Source organism: Delphinus delphis, chromosome 1 (assembly GCF_949987515.2).
Source record: "Delphinus delphis chromosome 1, mDelDel1.2, whole genome shotgun sequence".
Taxonomy (NCBI): Eukaryota; Metazoa; Chordata; class Mammalia; order Artiodactyla; family Delphinidae; genus Delphinus; species Delphinus delphis.
Genome location: NC_082683.1, coordinates 108,541,761 through 108,559,714, shown reverse-complemented (window position 1 = coordinate 108,559,714; position 17,954 = coordinate 108,541,761). Strand labels below are relative to the sequence as shown.

At 38.5% G+C, this 17,954-nt stretch overlaps 1 protein-coding gene across 2 annotated transcripts in view; it reads left to right on the top strand.

Annotated features, from left to right (window-relative positions):
- Window positions 1–17,954, top strand: part of POGZ (pogo transposable element derived with ZNF domain) — a 48,067-nt gene that overhangs the window by 10,434 nt on the left and 19,679 nt on the right. For both annotated transcript variants that reach the window (XM_060029872.1, XM_060029868.1), the window contains exons 2-5: window positions 6,679–6,803; window positions 7,788–7,946; window positions 16,021–16,196; window positions 17,358–17,466. In XM_060029872.1, coding sequence (XP_059885855.1) covers window positions 6,680–6,803; window positions 7,788–7,946; window positions 16,021–16,196; window positions 17,358–17,466 — 568 coding nt within the window. In that variant the 5' untranslated portion in view covers window position 6,679. The remainder of the gene's footprint in view (window positions 1–6,678; window positions 6,804–7,787; window positions 7,947–16,020; window positions 16,197–17,357; window positions 17,467–17,954) is intronic.

Genomic DNA, 17,954 nt, shown 5'->3' with positions numbered 1-17,954 from the left:
AAAAAAATGTTAAACCTGTATCTAATCATGTCTGTAGATCCAGCTATCAATTTCAGGATATACAGAGGCCAGAGGCATATATTAAATGCCATGTGTATGTAATCAACAATATCCAGACTGTAGAAATTGCAAGAGGTGACCTGGTTCTTCAACAGATAAATTACAAGGTGGGGGGAAAAAGATGAAGGAAGATCTATAAATTAAAAGAGACCTGGACTTCCCTGGTGGTGCAGTGGTTGAGAGTCCACCTGCCGATGCAGGGAACACAGGTTCATGCCCCGGTCCGGGAAGATCCCACATGCCACGGAGCGGCTGGGCCCATGAGCCATGGCCACTGAGCCTGCGCATCTGGAGCCTGTGCTCCACAACGGGACAGGCCACAACAGTGAGAGGCCCGCGTACCGCAAAAAAAAAAAAAAAAAAAAAAGAGGCCTAAGAAACTTACCAAATAATCATAATATGTGGACCTTATTTGAATCTGAACCAAACAAACTTTAAGAAATATGGTATTTAGTTAAGACATCGAAGCAACCTAAATGTCTATCAACAGAGGAATGGGTAAAGAAGATGTGGTAAATATATACAATGGAATATTACTCAGCCATAAAAAAGAATGAAATAATGCCATTTGCAGCAACATGCATGGACCTAGAGATTATCATACTAAGTGAAGTAAGTCAGAGAAAGACAAATATGTGATATCACTTATTTGTGGAATCTAAAAAAGGATACAAATGAACTTACTTACAAAACAGAAGGGGACTCACAGACTTCAAGAACAAATTTATGGTTACCAAAGGGGAAAGGTAGGGGGAGGGATAAATTAGGAGTTTGGGATTAACATATACACACTACTATATATAAAACAGATAATCAACAAAGACCTACTATATAGCACAGGAAACTCTACTCAGTATTCTGTAATAACCTATATGGGAAAAGAATCTGAAAAAAAATGGATATATGAATATGTATAACTGAACCACTGCTGTACACCTGAAACTAACACAGTATTGTATATTAGCTATATTCCAATATAAAATAAATTTTAAAAGAAATATGGCGTTTGAGAGAATTTGAGATTTCAGTGTTGACTAGATATTTGATATTGAGACTATAAATCTTTTAGGCATATTAATGGTACTATGATTTATTTATTTATTTTAAAATTTGGCCATGCAGCTTGCGGGATCTCAGTTCCCCAACCAGGGATCAGACCCAGCCCCAGCAGTGAAAGCACTGCGTCCTAACCACTGGCTGACCAAGGAATTCTCTATGATTTTTCTTTTTTTTGGTACATGATCTTTTCAAGTCCTTATCTTTTAGAGCTACATAATAAAATATTTATAAATATGATATTAGAGATTAGTTTCAAAATAATATGAAGAAGAGAGGGCATAGATGAAACAAGATTGGTTGATAATTTTTGAAGCTGGGTGATGGATACATGTCTACTCTTTTTTTTTTTTTTTTTTTTTTTGCGGTATGCGGGCCTCTCACTGTTGTGGCCTTTCCCGCGGCGGAGCACAGGCTCTGGACGCGCAGGCTCAGTGGCCATGGCTCACGGGCCCAGCCACTTCGCGGCATGCGGGATCTTCCCGGACTGGGGCACGAACCCGTGTCCCCTGCATCGGCAGGTGGACTCTCAACCACTGCGCCACCTGGGAATCCCCATGTCTACTCTTGTATATAATTTTTTTTTTTTGGCCCCAATCAAGGATCAAACCCAGGCCCCCTGAAGTGGAAGCATGGAGTCCTAACCACTGGACTGCCAGGGAATTCCCTACTCTTGTATATAATTAAAATTGATATCTCATTTTAGGAATAGCAGAAAAGGAATCACTACAGTCTTGATTTAGAGATTCATAGTTGTAATATGATGAAAGTTTGCCCCTTTACTTGGTTACAGTATATGATTCTCAAATTTACTACCTGTGCAAGTTTTCCTCTTGATGTAGCATGGTGTTCCCTATGTGCTGGCTTTTAATTTCTGGAATTCAGGTTTTTACCTGGCACTTTTTCAGAAGAAATGAAAATGTCCCAAAACTGAGTAAGGATTGAAGTTCAATGTAAGGTTTTTGGTTTTGTTATTTATTTATTTGGCTGCGTCTGGTCTTAGTTGCGGTTCATGGGATCTTTCCTTGTGGCCTGCAAGTTTCTCTCTAGTTGTGGTGTGCGGGCTCTGGAGTGTGCAGCCTCAGTAGTTGTGGTGCATGGGCTGTAGAGCATGAGGGCTTAGTAGTTGCAGCTGCGGGCTTAGTTGCCTTGTGGCATGTGGGATCTTAGTACCCTAACCAGGAATCGAGCCTGCGTCCCCTACATTGGAAGGTGGATTCTTTTTTTTTTTTAATAAATTTATTTATTTTATTCATTTTATTTTTGGCTGTGTTGGGTCTTCGTTGCTGCGTGCAGGCTTTCTCTAGTTGCTGTGAGCAGGGGCTACTCTTCATTGCAGTGTGTGGGCTCCTCATTGCGGTGGCTTCCTTGTTGCGGAGCATGGGCTTTAGGTACACGGGCTTCAGTAGTTGTGGCACGTGGGCTCAGTAGTTGTGGCTCATGGGTTCTGGCGCGCAGGCTCAGTAGTTGAGGCGCACAGGCTTAGTTGATCCGCGGCATGTGGGATCTTCCTGGACCAGGACTCGAACCCGTGTCCCCTGCATTGGCAGGCGGATTCTTAACCACTGGACCACCAGGGAAGTCACTGTTTGTTTTTGCATGTGAGATGTGTTCCAAGCCTATGAGTACATTTATCCTTTATAGCAAAATAATAGGGTAGAGAGGGGAAAATTCCAGATTTTTCTTTTTCTTGTGAGAAATTAAGTTGAAGGTTTGGTGTAGAAAGAAATTAAACATGAGTAGACTGATAGTTTGGGAAGATTTACCTATTTAGTAATTCCTGTCTTCTTTGATCAAATACAGTTGAAAGGTGGTTATAGGCCATGGATCACTTGGAATACCGCAGAGAAAGATGGTGTTCCTTGAGCATCTTGGTAGAGATATTAAATATAGCATTTCATTATATTAATGAAGATTCCTTTTTGATAGCTGGAAAACTACTGAAGGGTGCTAAATTTGCATTTTTTAATTTTAAAGTTTATAAGGAATTTAATTCAGGTTGATACCTCTATTGTGGTATGGCCCATCTTTTCAACAGACTTAATTTTTTGACCCTGAGCTATAGGTGCTGAAATGAAAGGAATGATCACATTCTGAGATAGAAGAGGCTAGATCAGAAATAAGGACTGTTTGGAAAACTTGGTTTCAGTGTCTTTCAGAGATGTTTTGCTGTGAGTCATAAAATATGCTCAGTCAGCAGATTTATTATTTTCCGAGTTGTCAGACCTTGTTGGTTAACTGTCTTCTCCATTGTAAAAACCTTGAAAAATATTTTCTAAGTGTAATTTTCTTTCCATTTTGAATCTTTTAATTTACATTGGTTGTCTTGGCAGAGCTTATATCTGAGGAGTTATTTTTCTTTCTCACTTGGTCAAAAGTAGTTAGGACATAAACATTCTTCTTTGCCATCGTTTCACATCTGCCTTTTCCACTCTGTTTCTTAGAATACCTTGTTCATGGTAGGAATAATATAATTTGACTCCCGTCAGATGGAAGAATCTTTCATTATTTTTATTAGTCTTCATTGTTTGACAGGATAAAACGTGAACTCAGTCTTTTATGATACTATAAATAGTTGAGGTAAAAGACCAGCCTGTGGATGTGCTATTAAAATATCCATAAGCATGACATTGAAAACCACAATTTGCATTCAGATAGCTCTGCTTATTCCCAAGGAAAGTTTTCTACAGATTGCTCAGCGTATGTATGGAGAGTTTGCTTGCAGCTGGTCACAGCTAAAAGAAGGTCCTTGAAAACCGTCTGTAGAGGTTATCCACAGTTTATATTCATTCTGCTGGATGTTTGATAGTATGCATTAATTGTCTGTTGGCTGTGGGCTCTAAGAAAGTTACACAGCAAACAAAGAACAATAGTATAAAATGAAGCAGTTAGAAAAGAGTTGTTTAGAATGTTACCTCTTTCAGTGGAACTAGACTGGAAATACAAAAGTGTGTTGTGTAGTCTTGACTCAAAGAATGCCTTTGATATGGATTTGGCTTCTTTTTAATTCGGTTTCTGGCTAGCATTGTCTTTTGTATATGTAAATTAAATACAAAACTAAGAAAATTTAAGTTGACACTTTAGAGCTTTTTCTTACCCTGCTCATACCTTCTTTCCTTTGTGGTTTTGGTTTGGGAACACAGAAATAATTAAAATAGAATATTAGAGACCAGTTAGAATCAAATGAAGCACTTTACCCATTAAAACTGTGGGCACATCTTCTTTATCCATTCATCCGATGATGGGCACTTAGGTTGTTTCCATCTCCGGGCTATTGTAAATAGAGCTGCAATGAACATTTTGGTACATGACTCTATTTGATTTATGGTTTTCTCAGGCTATATGCCCAGTAGTGGGATTGCTGGGTCATGTGGTAGTTCTTCTTGTAGTTTTTTAAGGAACCTCCATACTGTTCTCCATAGTGGCCGTACCAATTCACATTCCCACCAGCAGTGCAGGAGTGTTCCCTTTTCTCCACACCCTCTCCAGCATTTATTGTTTCTAGATTTTTTGATGATGGCCATTCTGACTGGTGTGAGATGATATCTCATTGTAGTTTTGATATACAATGGAATATTACTCAGCCATAAAAAGAAACGAAATTGAGCTATTTGTAATGAGGTGGATAGACCTAGAGTCATACAGAGTGAAGTAAGTCAGAAAGAGAAAGACAAATACCGTATGCTAACACATATATATGGAATTTAAGGGGAAAAAAATGTCATGAAGAACCTAGGGGTAAGACAGGAATAAAGACACAGACCTACTGGAGAACGGACTTGAGGATATGGGGAGGGGGAGGGGGAGCTGTGACAAAGCGAGAGAGAGGCATGGACATATATACACTACCAAACGTAAGGTAGATAGCTAGTGGGAAGCAGCCGCATAGCACAGGCATATCAGCTTGGTGCTTTGTGACTGCCTGGAGGGGTAGGATAGGGAGGGTGGGAGGGAGGGAGATGCAAGAGGGAAGAGATATGGGAACATATGTATATGTATAACTGATTCACTTTGTTATAAAGCAGAAACTAACACACCACTGTAAAGCAATTATACCCCAATAAAGATGTTAAAAAAAAACAAAAAAAACTGGGCACTTGACTAGCCAACTTACTGCGGCATTGCTGGAATATTTTAAATTTTCAAGGGGACAACGCCATCTGTTGGGCATCTTGCAAAGTAATACTATCAAATTGTAGGGCCCTAACTATTTAAACACAAAGGTTAGGTTGGTTGTTTTGTTTTGGTTTTGCTTTCGCGGTGTGGTGAAAAAATTTCTGAGATACTAAGGGCACCGAGAGTCCTTGCCTTAAAAGTTTTGTTTGAACATTGAGCAGTAATGCTACTTCCATTCCAAGACAAAGAAATTGACTTTTAGTCAACTAATACTGGAGAGCAGCATAGTAACAATAACTCTTTATTTGTATTATAAAGATGAATGTAATTTAAGCAGTGTTTAAGCAGTGTTTTCAAATTAAAGCCTGACTCCCAAAATCATGGTGGAGTTTAAGGTAGTAGCAGGGTTGGAATTAGATTGTGACAAGTGAGGTTCTCACTTAAGTGCAAAAAAGCTCAGTAATCAAGATAAAATACTATTTTAATGTATCATTTTTATGCTATTATTTTTATTTTATTTACATTTAAATTTCACCAAACACAGAGCTCAAGTATATCCTGGCCCTTTGTTCAGATTCTTGAAATAAAGATAAATGGACAGACAGCTTTAAGGATGCAATGTATTTTACATTGCACAATATATTAAATGATTGGAGAAAATTTAGAGGGTGGTATAACTATATACCTTTATACATTTAGTAGCACAAATATAGGGACAAGCCATGCAATTGAGGAAAAACCCGTTAAGGACTGAACAGAGAGGTCTTGGTTGCTGACAGAATCTCCCCTTGACTTCAGACTTGAGACAAACCAAGGAGTCTATCAGTATACAAAAACCACTGAGTTCAGAACAGTAACAACAGGATAGATATTAAGGAACTGGCTCTTGCCAATTAGGATTGTGGGGGCCAGTCTGAAGCAAGCAGGGTTGGCTGGAGGCTGGAAATGTTGCAGCTCAAGTCCAGAATCAGTAGAACAGCAGTCTAGAGACAGAATGGTTAGCGCTTTCTTCAAAAATTCCCGGTTTTCCAAACAAGTTCCTAGAGTACTTTCCTCAAACAGCAAATGTATCATTTTTGAAAGCTCAATATTAATGCAAAAAATTTCATAATGAGCAAAATATCAATTTTAAATAAAGCAGGATCTGACCCTCCACTTGCATGATTCGCCTCACCCTAATCCCAGCCCTGGGTATTATAGATTAAATTTTCATAACCCTAATTATTAAATAATTTGCTGTGGACTCTTCCACATTAATTTTTTTTTTTTCAAGAATAAAAGTTATACTTCTGGAACCTTGGAAATGGGGGGAGGTTAGGGGAAATGGTAGAGGGAGCACAAGGGAATAGGTTACCAATAGATTCAGGAATCTGATTCCATATTTTATATAAAATTATTTCTCCCATTCTGAGGTCAATATCTTATTCAATCTTCTTTTTCTTGTAGCATGGCGGACACCGACCTCTTTATGGAATGTGAGGAGGAGGAGTTGGAGCCATGGCAGAAAATCAGTGATGTCATTGAGGATTCTGTAGTTGAGGATTATAATTCAGTGGATAAAACTACTACAGGTAACAAAAATTCTTTTGCTCTTAGATCATTGTTATATTGACTGAATTGAATGGCATTTTTGTTAAGAAAGTGCGAGGTGGAAGAAGACTTCAAGAATCCAGGGTTGCTTCACTGTGGCACTGGTGCTACCTTTTTCCGCTGTGCTCTGGTCTGTAAGTGCTTTGGTTTCCTTGTACATAAAGCTAAAAACACATTTAATAAATTGAAAACATTGAGAATTGGATTAACCAATGTTTATCAAACACATAAGCAATCCTCTTACCAAATGATGTATGAACAAGAATGCAAAGGTGTGTGTCAGTGCTCATTTATATACCCAGTCAAAAACAGGTTCCCATAGTCTTGGGGGATTTTTTGTTTGTTTTACTTGAACTTAGTTTCCTTTGTGAGCTGAGCAGAATTCGCTTCGTGTCTGCCTCCATGGACAGTTTACAAACTTAGGCTTGTTAGCGTCTCTTTCAAAAAGGTGATGTTGCAGGGTCAAATTCTAGATTGCCCTGAATTCAGAAACTGAGTGGTAGTTCTTTTCCCCTCTAAATTGTATCTGTTGCTCTTTTAATTTTTTTATCTTTCCTGCCTTGAGAACTGAAGATGGCATTGGTTTGGGCTGAAACAGGACAGTTCAGGGTCTTGTGGACGGCTTACTTATGCATGGTTATGAATACCAGTAGTGGAGATAATAAGCCTTTGAATTCTAGAGGTTTGCTTGTGCTATATAAGCAAAACAGTAAAATCCGGGTTCAGTGAGCTCATAATCTAACTTAATTTACCAGGAAATGTGAGGCTAAGAAGAAGGCATTGTGTCTAATTTGTGGTGTGAGGGACACATAGGAGAAATCAGATGAACAGTTGGATTTACGAATAAAGCAGGAAAGTTTTTGGCTATAGAGACCCACAGTAAGATGAAAAGGGAAGATTAGAACAGTATCCTTTAGTGTCATCTGTCCCTGTCTCCAAGTGACTGTGCCTCCCCTTCCCCACAGTTTCTGTGAGCCAGCAGCCTGTCTCGGCTCCAGTGCCCATCGCTGCCCATGCTTCTGTTGCTGGGCACCTCTCTACATCCACCACCGTTAGTAGCAGCGGGGCACAGAACAGCGACAGTACAAAGAAGACTCTTGTCACACTAATTGCCAACAACAATGGTAAGTGGGATTATTGGGAAATTCTTCCTGGGCTAGAGGGGTGAGAGACTAAAAAAGGTCTTAGGAACAGCTGTACCTGTTCAGTTTTAGGTACTGATGTGGTTCTGCTGGTGTTGGAGTGAGTTTAGTCCTGATTCTCTGTTACGGAAGTAAGTGGTGCTGTTCCTTCTGATTTAGTGCTGAATCGATGCTAGTGTTTCAAGTCAGAGGACAGCTGAGTCTTTTTGCTGATAATTTCTAGGAAAGAAAATGTAAACCCCAAATTCCTAACTATTAAAGAGATGTATGGGGGGCTTGTTTGATTGTTTATGTTTTTTAATTAGAAGAGCCCCACTAGTCTGCTAAGAATTCTCCGAGGGCAGCTTTGTTCCATATTTTCTTTGGCAGATTCATTTGGTTATTGGTTCCTGGGTATGAAAAATAGGATAGGGTTGTTGTCTACCTGAAGAAATGGTGAAAGAGAAGTGTTTTTTAGTGAGTTTATTGACTAGAGAAGTTATATAATATTGGTTTCTGTTTCATTTCTGATGACTGTTTCTACATTCTGAAAGTGAGTTACTGGCAAGTTATGTCTCAAGATTCATGTGTAGAATAAGCACCTTCATAGAATCATTGCATTGCTATAAAGGACTTATTTAATTCCTTTAGCTTTATTAATACAAGAATAATATATGCATTGTAGAAAAAGTGGACAGTAAAAAAAAAACAAAACAATTTTTAACTGTAATCTCACTACCTGGAGATAACTGTTTGTAACTTACTCTGTACATATATGTACTTTTATGTACATTTATATGCTATGTGCAGTGATTCACTTTTTATAAAAATAGATCCATACAGATTGTACTTGCTTTTTTCCCTTAATATGTAGTGAATATCTTCTCATTTTAATAAATCTTTTTGTAACATTTTGATGACTATTTCCCGTTGTTTGGCTAACTGTTATTAGCAATAGGTTGTAAAGCTGTGTACTACTACTTTAAAGGGCTATTGTGAACATCTCTGTCTCTCTTGTCTCTCTTGTCTTTTCTCACATCCATAGTTCTGAGAATACATTTCTAAATGTCAAATTGTTGGATCAAAGGTTATCACAATTTTTAAGGATTTTGATCAATATTTTTCCTGGATTGGCCATCTAGAAATGTTGTATCCATTTACATTTCCATTAGAGGTGCACCTGGTGTTCTTAGTGTTGGATATAACCATTTACCTCCCTTATTGTTGGACATTTACTACAATCCCATTTTTTTGTGATTACAAACAGTGCTGCAGTGAACATTCTCAGACATTGTATCTGTGCCCACTGTGTAAGCGTATCTGTAATGTAAAGTGAGATTGCTGGGTCAGGCATTTAAAATTTGTTAGCGTCAAATTGCCATAATAGATTGCTCTACATAAGTGGATACTGAAAAAATAAAATTTTTTAAATTTATTTATTTTGGCTGTGCTGGGTCTTTGTTGCAGCTCATAGGCTCTTCGGTGCAGTATGCGGGCTTAGTTGCAGTATGTGGGAAGTTGTGGTGCACGGGCTCCCTAGTTGCAACGCGCAGGCTCTAGAGCACGTGGGCTCAGTAGTTGCATTGTGCAGGCCTAGTTGCAGTATGTGGGATCTTAGTTCCCTGACCAGGGACTGAACCCAGGCCCCCTGCATTGGGAGCTCAGAGTCTTAACCACTGGACTACCAGGGAAGTCCCTGAAAAAATAATTTTTATCACATGAAAAATCCTTAGAATTTTTTTAAACCTATAGTGACCCTCATATATATAAAGATGAGGAACCTATATCTAGAGATTTTCTCATTTTTACAGATGCAGAAACCAAGGCGTGGAGAGTCTAAATAATGTACTTAAGGTCAAATAGTAAGCAACTAAACTGGATTTGAATTATTTAGACTGCAAAACTTGTGGCCTTCCCACTGTATTATACTACTTTCCTATGTTTCTCTTAATATAAGCTGTCAAAGTGCTATTAGCCACCAGTTTAGCTGAATTTTTCTTTGATCCCAGCATTCCAAGGCCCATGATGAGCATCTCATGACACACTGATGTGACCTACTCTCTTTGAATGGACCCTTGATTCCTGTGGCCTGTGTACAAAAATTTTTTGAAATATGAAAATGGATTTTATTTACTTTAGAAAGCCCTAGTATTCAAATTAAAATGTTAACCTGTGTTCATGGTTTAAAAAAAAAGTGGGGGGCTTCCCTGGTGGCGCAGTGGTTGAGAGTCCGCCTGCCGATGCAGGGGACACGGGTTCGTGCCCCGGTCCGGGAAGATCCCACACGCCGCGAAGCAGCTAGGCTCGTGAGCCATGGCCGCTGAGCCTGCACGTCCAGAGCCTGTGCTCCACAATGGGAGAGGCCACAACAGTGAGAGACCCGCATACCGGAAAAAAAAAAAAAACTGGTAACCACAGTTACGTATGTCTTGTGTGTTCATCCAAAAATTCTTTCATGCTGGGAGTTCCCTGGTGGTCCAGTGGTTAGGACTCCGTGCTTTCACTGCCGAGGGCCTGGGTTCAATCCCTCGTTGGGGAACTAAGATCCTATAGGCCATGCAGTGTGGCCAAAAAAAGGGGGGGGCTCAAAACTTCTTTTATGCGTAGATAAGCACACAATTGTGTGACTTTCTAAAATCAGATACTCTTGAACTGCCAGCGTTATTCATTATAGCCCGGAATTGGAAACAACCTAAGATGTTGAATGAATAAGCAAAATGTGGGACTTCCCTGGTGGCGCAGTAGTTAAGAATCTGCCTGCCAATGCAGGGGACACGGGTTTGATCCCTGGTCCGGGAAGATCCCACATGCCATGGAGCAACTAAGCCCGTACGCCACAACTACTGAGCCTGCGCTCTAGATCCCAAGAGCCATAACTGCTGAGCCTGAGTGCCAGAACTACTGAAGCCCGTGCACCCAGAGCTCGTGCTCTGCAACAAGAGAAGCCACCGCAATGAGAAACCCGTGCACTGCAACGAAGGGTAGCCCCCACTCGCCGCAACTAAAGAAAGCCCGCACGCAGCAACGAAGACCCAACACAGCCAAAAATAGATAGATAGATAGGTAGATAGATAGATATCAAAAAGGCCACATATATGACCCCATTGTTATGAAATGCCCATAATAGACAAATCTGTAGAGACAGAAAGTTAGATTGTTCGTTGCCAGGGCTGGGGGGAGGAGAATGGGGAATAACTGCTAATGGGTGTAAGGTTTCTTTTTGAGGTGCTGAAAATGTTCTGGAATTAAATAATGGTGATGATTGCACAAACCTTGTGAATACACTAAAAGCCTCTAAATTGTACACTTTAAATGGGTGATAAAATATGTATGGTATGTGAATTATATCTCAATAAGGCTTTTTTCTTTAACAGAGTGTTAGGAATAAAATTTTAGAACATTTTTACTATTTTTGCTGTTCTTCAGAATCCACCACTCAGCATTTAGAAATTATTCCTATAGTTCTGACTGATCATATGTTTGCATTGGAAAGGAACATTATGAAGTGAAATGAACCACTGCTTAATTCTGAGCTGTGAATGATATGAATTTAATGTTATACATTTTTTACTGTAATTATGATTTTCAATTCCTGTTTGGCCCATTTCAACTCCATTTAGCCCTCTTATCTCTGGGGTGTAAGGCTGTGTAAGTGAACTTAAAAGAATGAAGAAAAAAAAATCAAGACCTTCAGATTTGTAAAACAAACAGAACATGTTGTGAGAGAAGCTGCTAAATCTTCTATTATTTAATCAGTTTATGGCTGAGGTACCTAGTTTATTGGAGAACAAACTTACAGGTAGGGGATTGGTCAGATAATTCTTTTAAAGGCTTTTTTTTTTTTTTTTTTTTTTTTTGGTGGTACGCGGGCCTCTCACCGTTGTGGCCTCTCCCGTTGCGGAGCACAGGCTCCGGACGCGCAGGCTCAGCGGCCATGGCTCACATGCCCAGCCGCTCCGCATGTGGGATCTTCCCGGACTGGGGCACGAACCCGTGTCCCCTGCATCGGCAGGCGGACTCTCAACCACTGCGCCACCAGGGAAGCCCGTTTTTAAAGGCTTTTTTAAGTCTCGGGGTTCTAACTTCCTCTTTCATTCTCTGGAAATAGAACTTCATAAGACCTTTGAATTGTCAGAATTTCTTTTAGGAAAGACTTAATAAGAATGCAGAAATCATTAAAAACAACTCATTTGTTAGAATTGGAATTATTATAATTCATTAGAATTATAAGAATGAATTTATAGAATACATTAAATAAATATTTACTGTGTGACTTTAATTTACCCAGTGTGACTTGCCGTATGCTGGTTTTTGCTTTCAATTGAATTGTAAACCTAGTCTAGGCTTAGAAACCTACTTTTTTGTTTGCACTTTATTTTTGGAAAGGTCCTAACAATCCACCAAAATTCAAACATGACCCTGAGGTCAGAGAGAATATTTGCAGAAAATGCTTGTGTTAACATTCTTTATAGTAGTAGAGTATGTGTAGATTTCATGGGAACAAGGCCTGTCTTTTGAGACTTGCTAATGCTGGTTGATTTCACATAAATGCAAAAAATTTTCCATCCTTCCCTTCCTATATTTAGTTGAGATGTTGAGTCAGTGATTATCTTAAGAATTCTTAGGCTTAGATAAATAACAGATAATTTATTTTCTTTTACCCTAGCAGTTAAAATAGTGAATAGAAAATACATGTTTTTGCTTAGTCAATATTTTCAACCGTAAATTGCAGAGGAGTAAAAAAGAGATGGATGGGGAACCTATAGATTAAAAGAGATTGAAGAGGTATGTCATCAGTTATACTTTATGAACCCTTTTGTAACATAATTCAAACAAAAAAATGTAATTGTCAATTTGAATTCTAACTGGGTATTTGATATTAAAGAATTGTTCATTCATTCATTCATTGATTTATTGCCGCACAGTGCGGCATGTGGGATCTTAGTTCCCCCACCAGGGATGGAACCCGTGCCCCCTGCAGTGGAAGTGCAGAGTCCTAACCACTGGACTGCCAAGGAAGCTCCCAAGAATTGTTGTATATATTTAACTTTATTGAGGTATAATTGACAAATAAAATTGTAAGATATTTAATGTGTACTTTGTGGTGATTTGGTATATGTATGCATTGTGCAAGGATTCCCACTATCTAGTTAATTAACACATCCATCACCTCACATATTTATCCTCTTTTGGGGGTAGGGATAGGGGGTAGTGAGAACATTTAAGTTCTGTTCTCTCAGCAAACTTCAATTATATCATACAGTATTATCCACTATAGTTACAGAATTATTATTATTTTTTTTTAGGAGTGATAATGGTGTTGATATTTCCTCTTTTTTAAAGTCCTTTTAGAGATATATGCTGAAATATTTATAGATGAAGTGATATGATCTGAAGCTTGTATCAACATAATATGGGAGCTGGTAAGAGAATGGGAAGTATAGATGAAACAAGATTGAGCTTAAGTTGATAATTATTGAAGCTGATATAGGTACATAGAGATTTATTATAGTGTTCTATTTTTATATGTATTTGAACATCTCCATAATAAAATACTTAAGTTAAAAATGTAGAGAGAGAGAGTCAATAAATTGCCAGTGTAATTAGCATAGCTAGAATTTGGAATTTTTTATCTGTCAGCATCTATAATTACTAGTCTGCTGACCCAGTAACTATGAGGGTCTAGTCCACTGATGGACTCTCAGTTTCTGGGAGAACATGGGACAATTCAAGGTTGGCCCATTAATAGCCACCTGTATACCCACTTTGGTGGTCTAGCTCTGTAGCTAACTATAGTGACACCATTTGTCAAGTGGAACTTAAAGCTTCAGGGGAGTCCATCCCATTCTGGTGATTTGAGGTAAAAAAGTTGCAGTATTTTGCTTGAATCTTTGATTTAGGTATTGGGTTGGCCAAAAAGTTCCTTTGGTTTTAAAATAAAAATAAAAGACACATTTTTCATTTTCACCAAGAACATTATTGAACAACGTATTCACCATTTTGTTCCACTACCTTCTGCCATTTTTCAGGCAACTTCATAATTCCATCTTCCCAAAACTTTTTATCTTTTTGAGCAAAGAACTGTTCCAGGTACCTTTTACAGTCTTCCAGGGAATTGAAATTTTTTCCATTAAGAGAATTTTGTAAAGACTGAAATAAATGGAAATCCGAAGGTGCAATGTCTGGTGAATACAGTGGATGAATCACAACTCCCCAGCCAAGCTGTAACAGTTTTTGCCTGGTCATCAAAGAAACATGCAGTCTTGTGTTATCCTGATGGAAGACTATGCATTTTCTGTTGACTAATTCTGGACACTTTTTGTCGAGTGCTGCTTTCATTTGGTCTAATTGGGAGCAGTACTTGTTGGAATTAATCGTTTGGATTTCCAGAAGGAGCTCATAACAGAGGACTCCCTTCCAATCCCACCATATACACAACATCGCCTTCTTGGGATGAAGACCGGCCTTTGCTGTGGTTGGTGCTGGTTCATTTTGCTTGCCTCACGATCTCTTCCGTTCCACATTATTGTACACTATCCACTTTTCATCGCCCATCACAATTTTTCCATTTTAAAAATGGAATATTTTTGTTGCATTTAAGTAGAGAATCGCATGCAGAAATAAGGTCAAGAATGTTTTTTTCACCTAACTTATGTGGAACCCAAACATCAAAGCGATTAACATAATCGCTGGTGCAAGTGATTTTCAGTGCTTGATTTAGGTATTTGGAGTATGTCGGCTATCTCCCGCGTGATATAATGGTGATTGTTCTCAGCTAATGTCTGGATTTGATCGCCGTCAACTTCAACTGGGCTACCCAGCCGTGGAGCGTTGTCCAGCGAGAAATCTCCAGCACGAAACTTCACGAACCAATTTTGACAACGTTTGATCAGTCACGGCACCTTCTCCATTCACTGCACAAATCTTTTTTTGCATATCAGCGTTTTTACCTTTCTTGAAATAATAAAGCATAATATTGCCAACAATGTAAATTTTTTTCTTCCATCTTCAGTATTAAAATGGCTACACAAAAGGTCAATCTTGATAAGTTTTTTTTAAATGCACACTATGGCAGCTGTCCCAATACAATCTAACAAAATTGTTTTGAATGAAGTTAAAGACAACTAAGTGCTACTAGAGCCATCTTACAGAAAAAAAGAACGTGCTTTTTGGCAAAGCCAATGTTTTGGCTCTCTGAAATAGAATTTCTGTTTTGGAGTATTCTTTGTAAATCAGGAAACTTAGTGTAAATGATTTTTTAGCCAATTGTAGCAAATACAGGACTTAAAAACATTACAAAATTACTTTTAACACACATGAAAAAGAATTTAAAATATTTCAAAAAAATTAGCCAGTTTTTTAATATTTATGATATTTGTTACTATTTATTAATGAATGAATCTTCTTAAGTCATATCAGTTTTACTTGGTGTTGATTAGTTTTGGCCAGGTCTTTTCTTTATCAGTTCTGATGACATAAAGAAGGTAGCCTGTCAGTCTCTGTGTTCCCATACCTATTAAAGACAATGGATGTTTAGAGAATCTGTTGCATTTCTGAGATTTGATGCGCTAGGAAGAGATCCCATTTTTTAGATTCTGTGTACTTGCTGAATTAATGTTTGTAGATGAATATTCCTCTTTTTAAAATATAAGGTGGATTAGCTAACAACAAATTACATTCTGATAAAATAGGTTTTTACCTAGTTAAAATGTGGGGAAGGAACTTATATCTTACTTTGTTTTGCTGATTTGGTATGGGGAGATTATTTGTGGTCACTTAAATCATCAGAGTCAAAGTGATAGCCATGTAGAAGTCTTACTGTGTGTGTTACGACATCCCTAGTTAAGATATATGGGGGAGATTTTAGTGAACTTTCCCTTTCTGTGTATTTTTCTGTTAGTTGTAGCTTTGGGTGAAGCTTAAATATTTGGTAAGTTTGCTGACACTAAACCTGAGGTGAGTGACAGTCTTGGATATCTTGATATATGGGAACACCATTTATCTAAGACCATTGTGTTGCTTATAATGGTGGGTTTATTTTCTCTTACATTGTTTTTTTTTTTCCTCTTCCCTCTAGCTGGCAATTCTTTGGTCCAACAAGGTGGACAGCCGCTCATCCTAACCCAGAATCCAACCTCAGGTCTGGGTACAATGGTTACTCAACCAGTATTGAGGCCTGTCCAGGTCATGCAGAATGCCAATCATGTGACTAGTTCCCCTGTGGCCTCACAACCAATATTCATCACTACACAGGTAAATAGGACTCTGAATTCTACTGAATTCAGACACGGTAGAGGAGAGAAAGACTATGGGAACCTTTGAAGGCTATGACTTAAGTCTTTATCATCATTAGAAATGGTTCTAAGTCCTGTCTTTTGATTTGGCTTTCTCATTTGCTAGTTTTTAATTTGATACTGACTTTAGTAGAAAGCCCAACATAGTGTACAGCTGGGTAATCTCCTCTTTATACCCCTGGAGGACTATTAAGTAATTTGATTGAGGTCTAGGCAGGAAAGAGTGGGAAGCTTGCATTAGGAAGCCTTAACACTTGGTCCTCAAGGGTTCTTACCCTTTGCTTGGGCTATTTTTCTTAAAATGGGGTGAGTTAGTTGACTTATGGAAATATACATGCAAGATTGGTGAAGTGCCGGCAGATCTTTGGAAGAGAAGGAAGATGACTTATTTGATATAAATGTGAATTGGAGTTGAAAGCCTAATGCTGGTATGGAATGTAAAGGCAAATGCTTTTTTCTGCCTTGTCTAACAAATTTCCCAGAGGTGTATGGCCTTTGAAGTGGACTTTGGGAACAGTTTCGTACAATTGTTTGTATGTTGAATCACTCCAGTGAATACTGTTAGTGTCATTTTTTTTGCATTCTATGCCTTTAGCAATTGAGGGGCCAGTTTGTGGATGAGTTTTTTTTTGTTTTTTGTGGGTTTTTTGCGGTATGCGGGCCTCTCACTGTTGTGGCCTCTCCCGTTGAGGAGCACAGGCTCCGGATGCGCAGGCTCAGCGGCCATGGCTCACGGGCCTAGCTGCTCTGCGGCATGTGGGATCTTCCCGGACTGGGGCACGAACCCGTGTCCCCTGCATCGGCAGGCAGACTCTCAACCACTGCGCCACCAGGGAAGCCCCTGTGGATGAGCTTTTTAAGCTGAGGTTCTCTTAAGACAAGAAGTAGGTTTTCATTTTTGTTCATATGTACCAAAGCTCATTCTCCAGTTTTAATATTTGCCACTCACAAGTTTGCCAGAAGTCCAAAATTTCTCCATCTCAGTCATTTAAAAGCTCTAGTTCTAGAGAGAGAATCATTAGGTAAGGGTGTGGGCATTTTTTTGGATATAGGTCTTAATGCAGTCTCTGCTAGTGTTAGCTGATCTCCATGTTAAAGATCATTTTGCTTTTTAATGCAGGGATTTCCTGTAAGAAATGTCCGGCCTGTACAAAATGCAATGAATCAGGTTGGAATTGTGCTGAACGTACAGCAAGGCCAAACAGTTAGACCAATTACACTAGTCCCAGGTAAGGAAAAATGTCTACCCATTTGGAATAAACCAGCATCCAGAAGGCTTGTTTTTGTTGTCTCAAAATATTCAAGGTCATTTAAAAAGTGTATTTAAGGGAAATCTAAAACTACAAAAATCATATTGGTTTAAGCCCCATTTTTAAAAAACTCTAACCTTTGGCCAGGGTGGTGGTTTTATTTTTTAACCTTTTACCACCCTTCATAAGGCAGTAAAACAGGGTTTATATAGTTATTTTTCTGTTTCTGCTGTTTTATTCAGCTATTAAGTTTGTTATCCTGAAGAACTATTATTAATGCAAACTCCCAAATTCTGTATTCCTTATAAGTCTACTCACTTACATGGTGGGATTATAAAATTATTTTGCTTTACTTTTATAGCATAGATTTGGAATATAAATTAAACAAATGGCATATCCTTTGAGGATAAATATTGACAATGGCTAGTTTTTTTTTTTTAAGAAACCAAATTGAAAGATAATTTTTA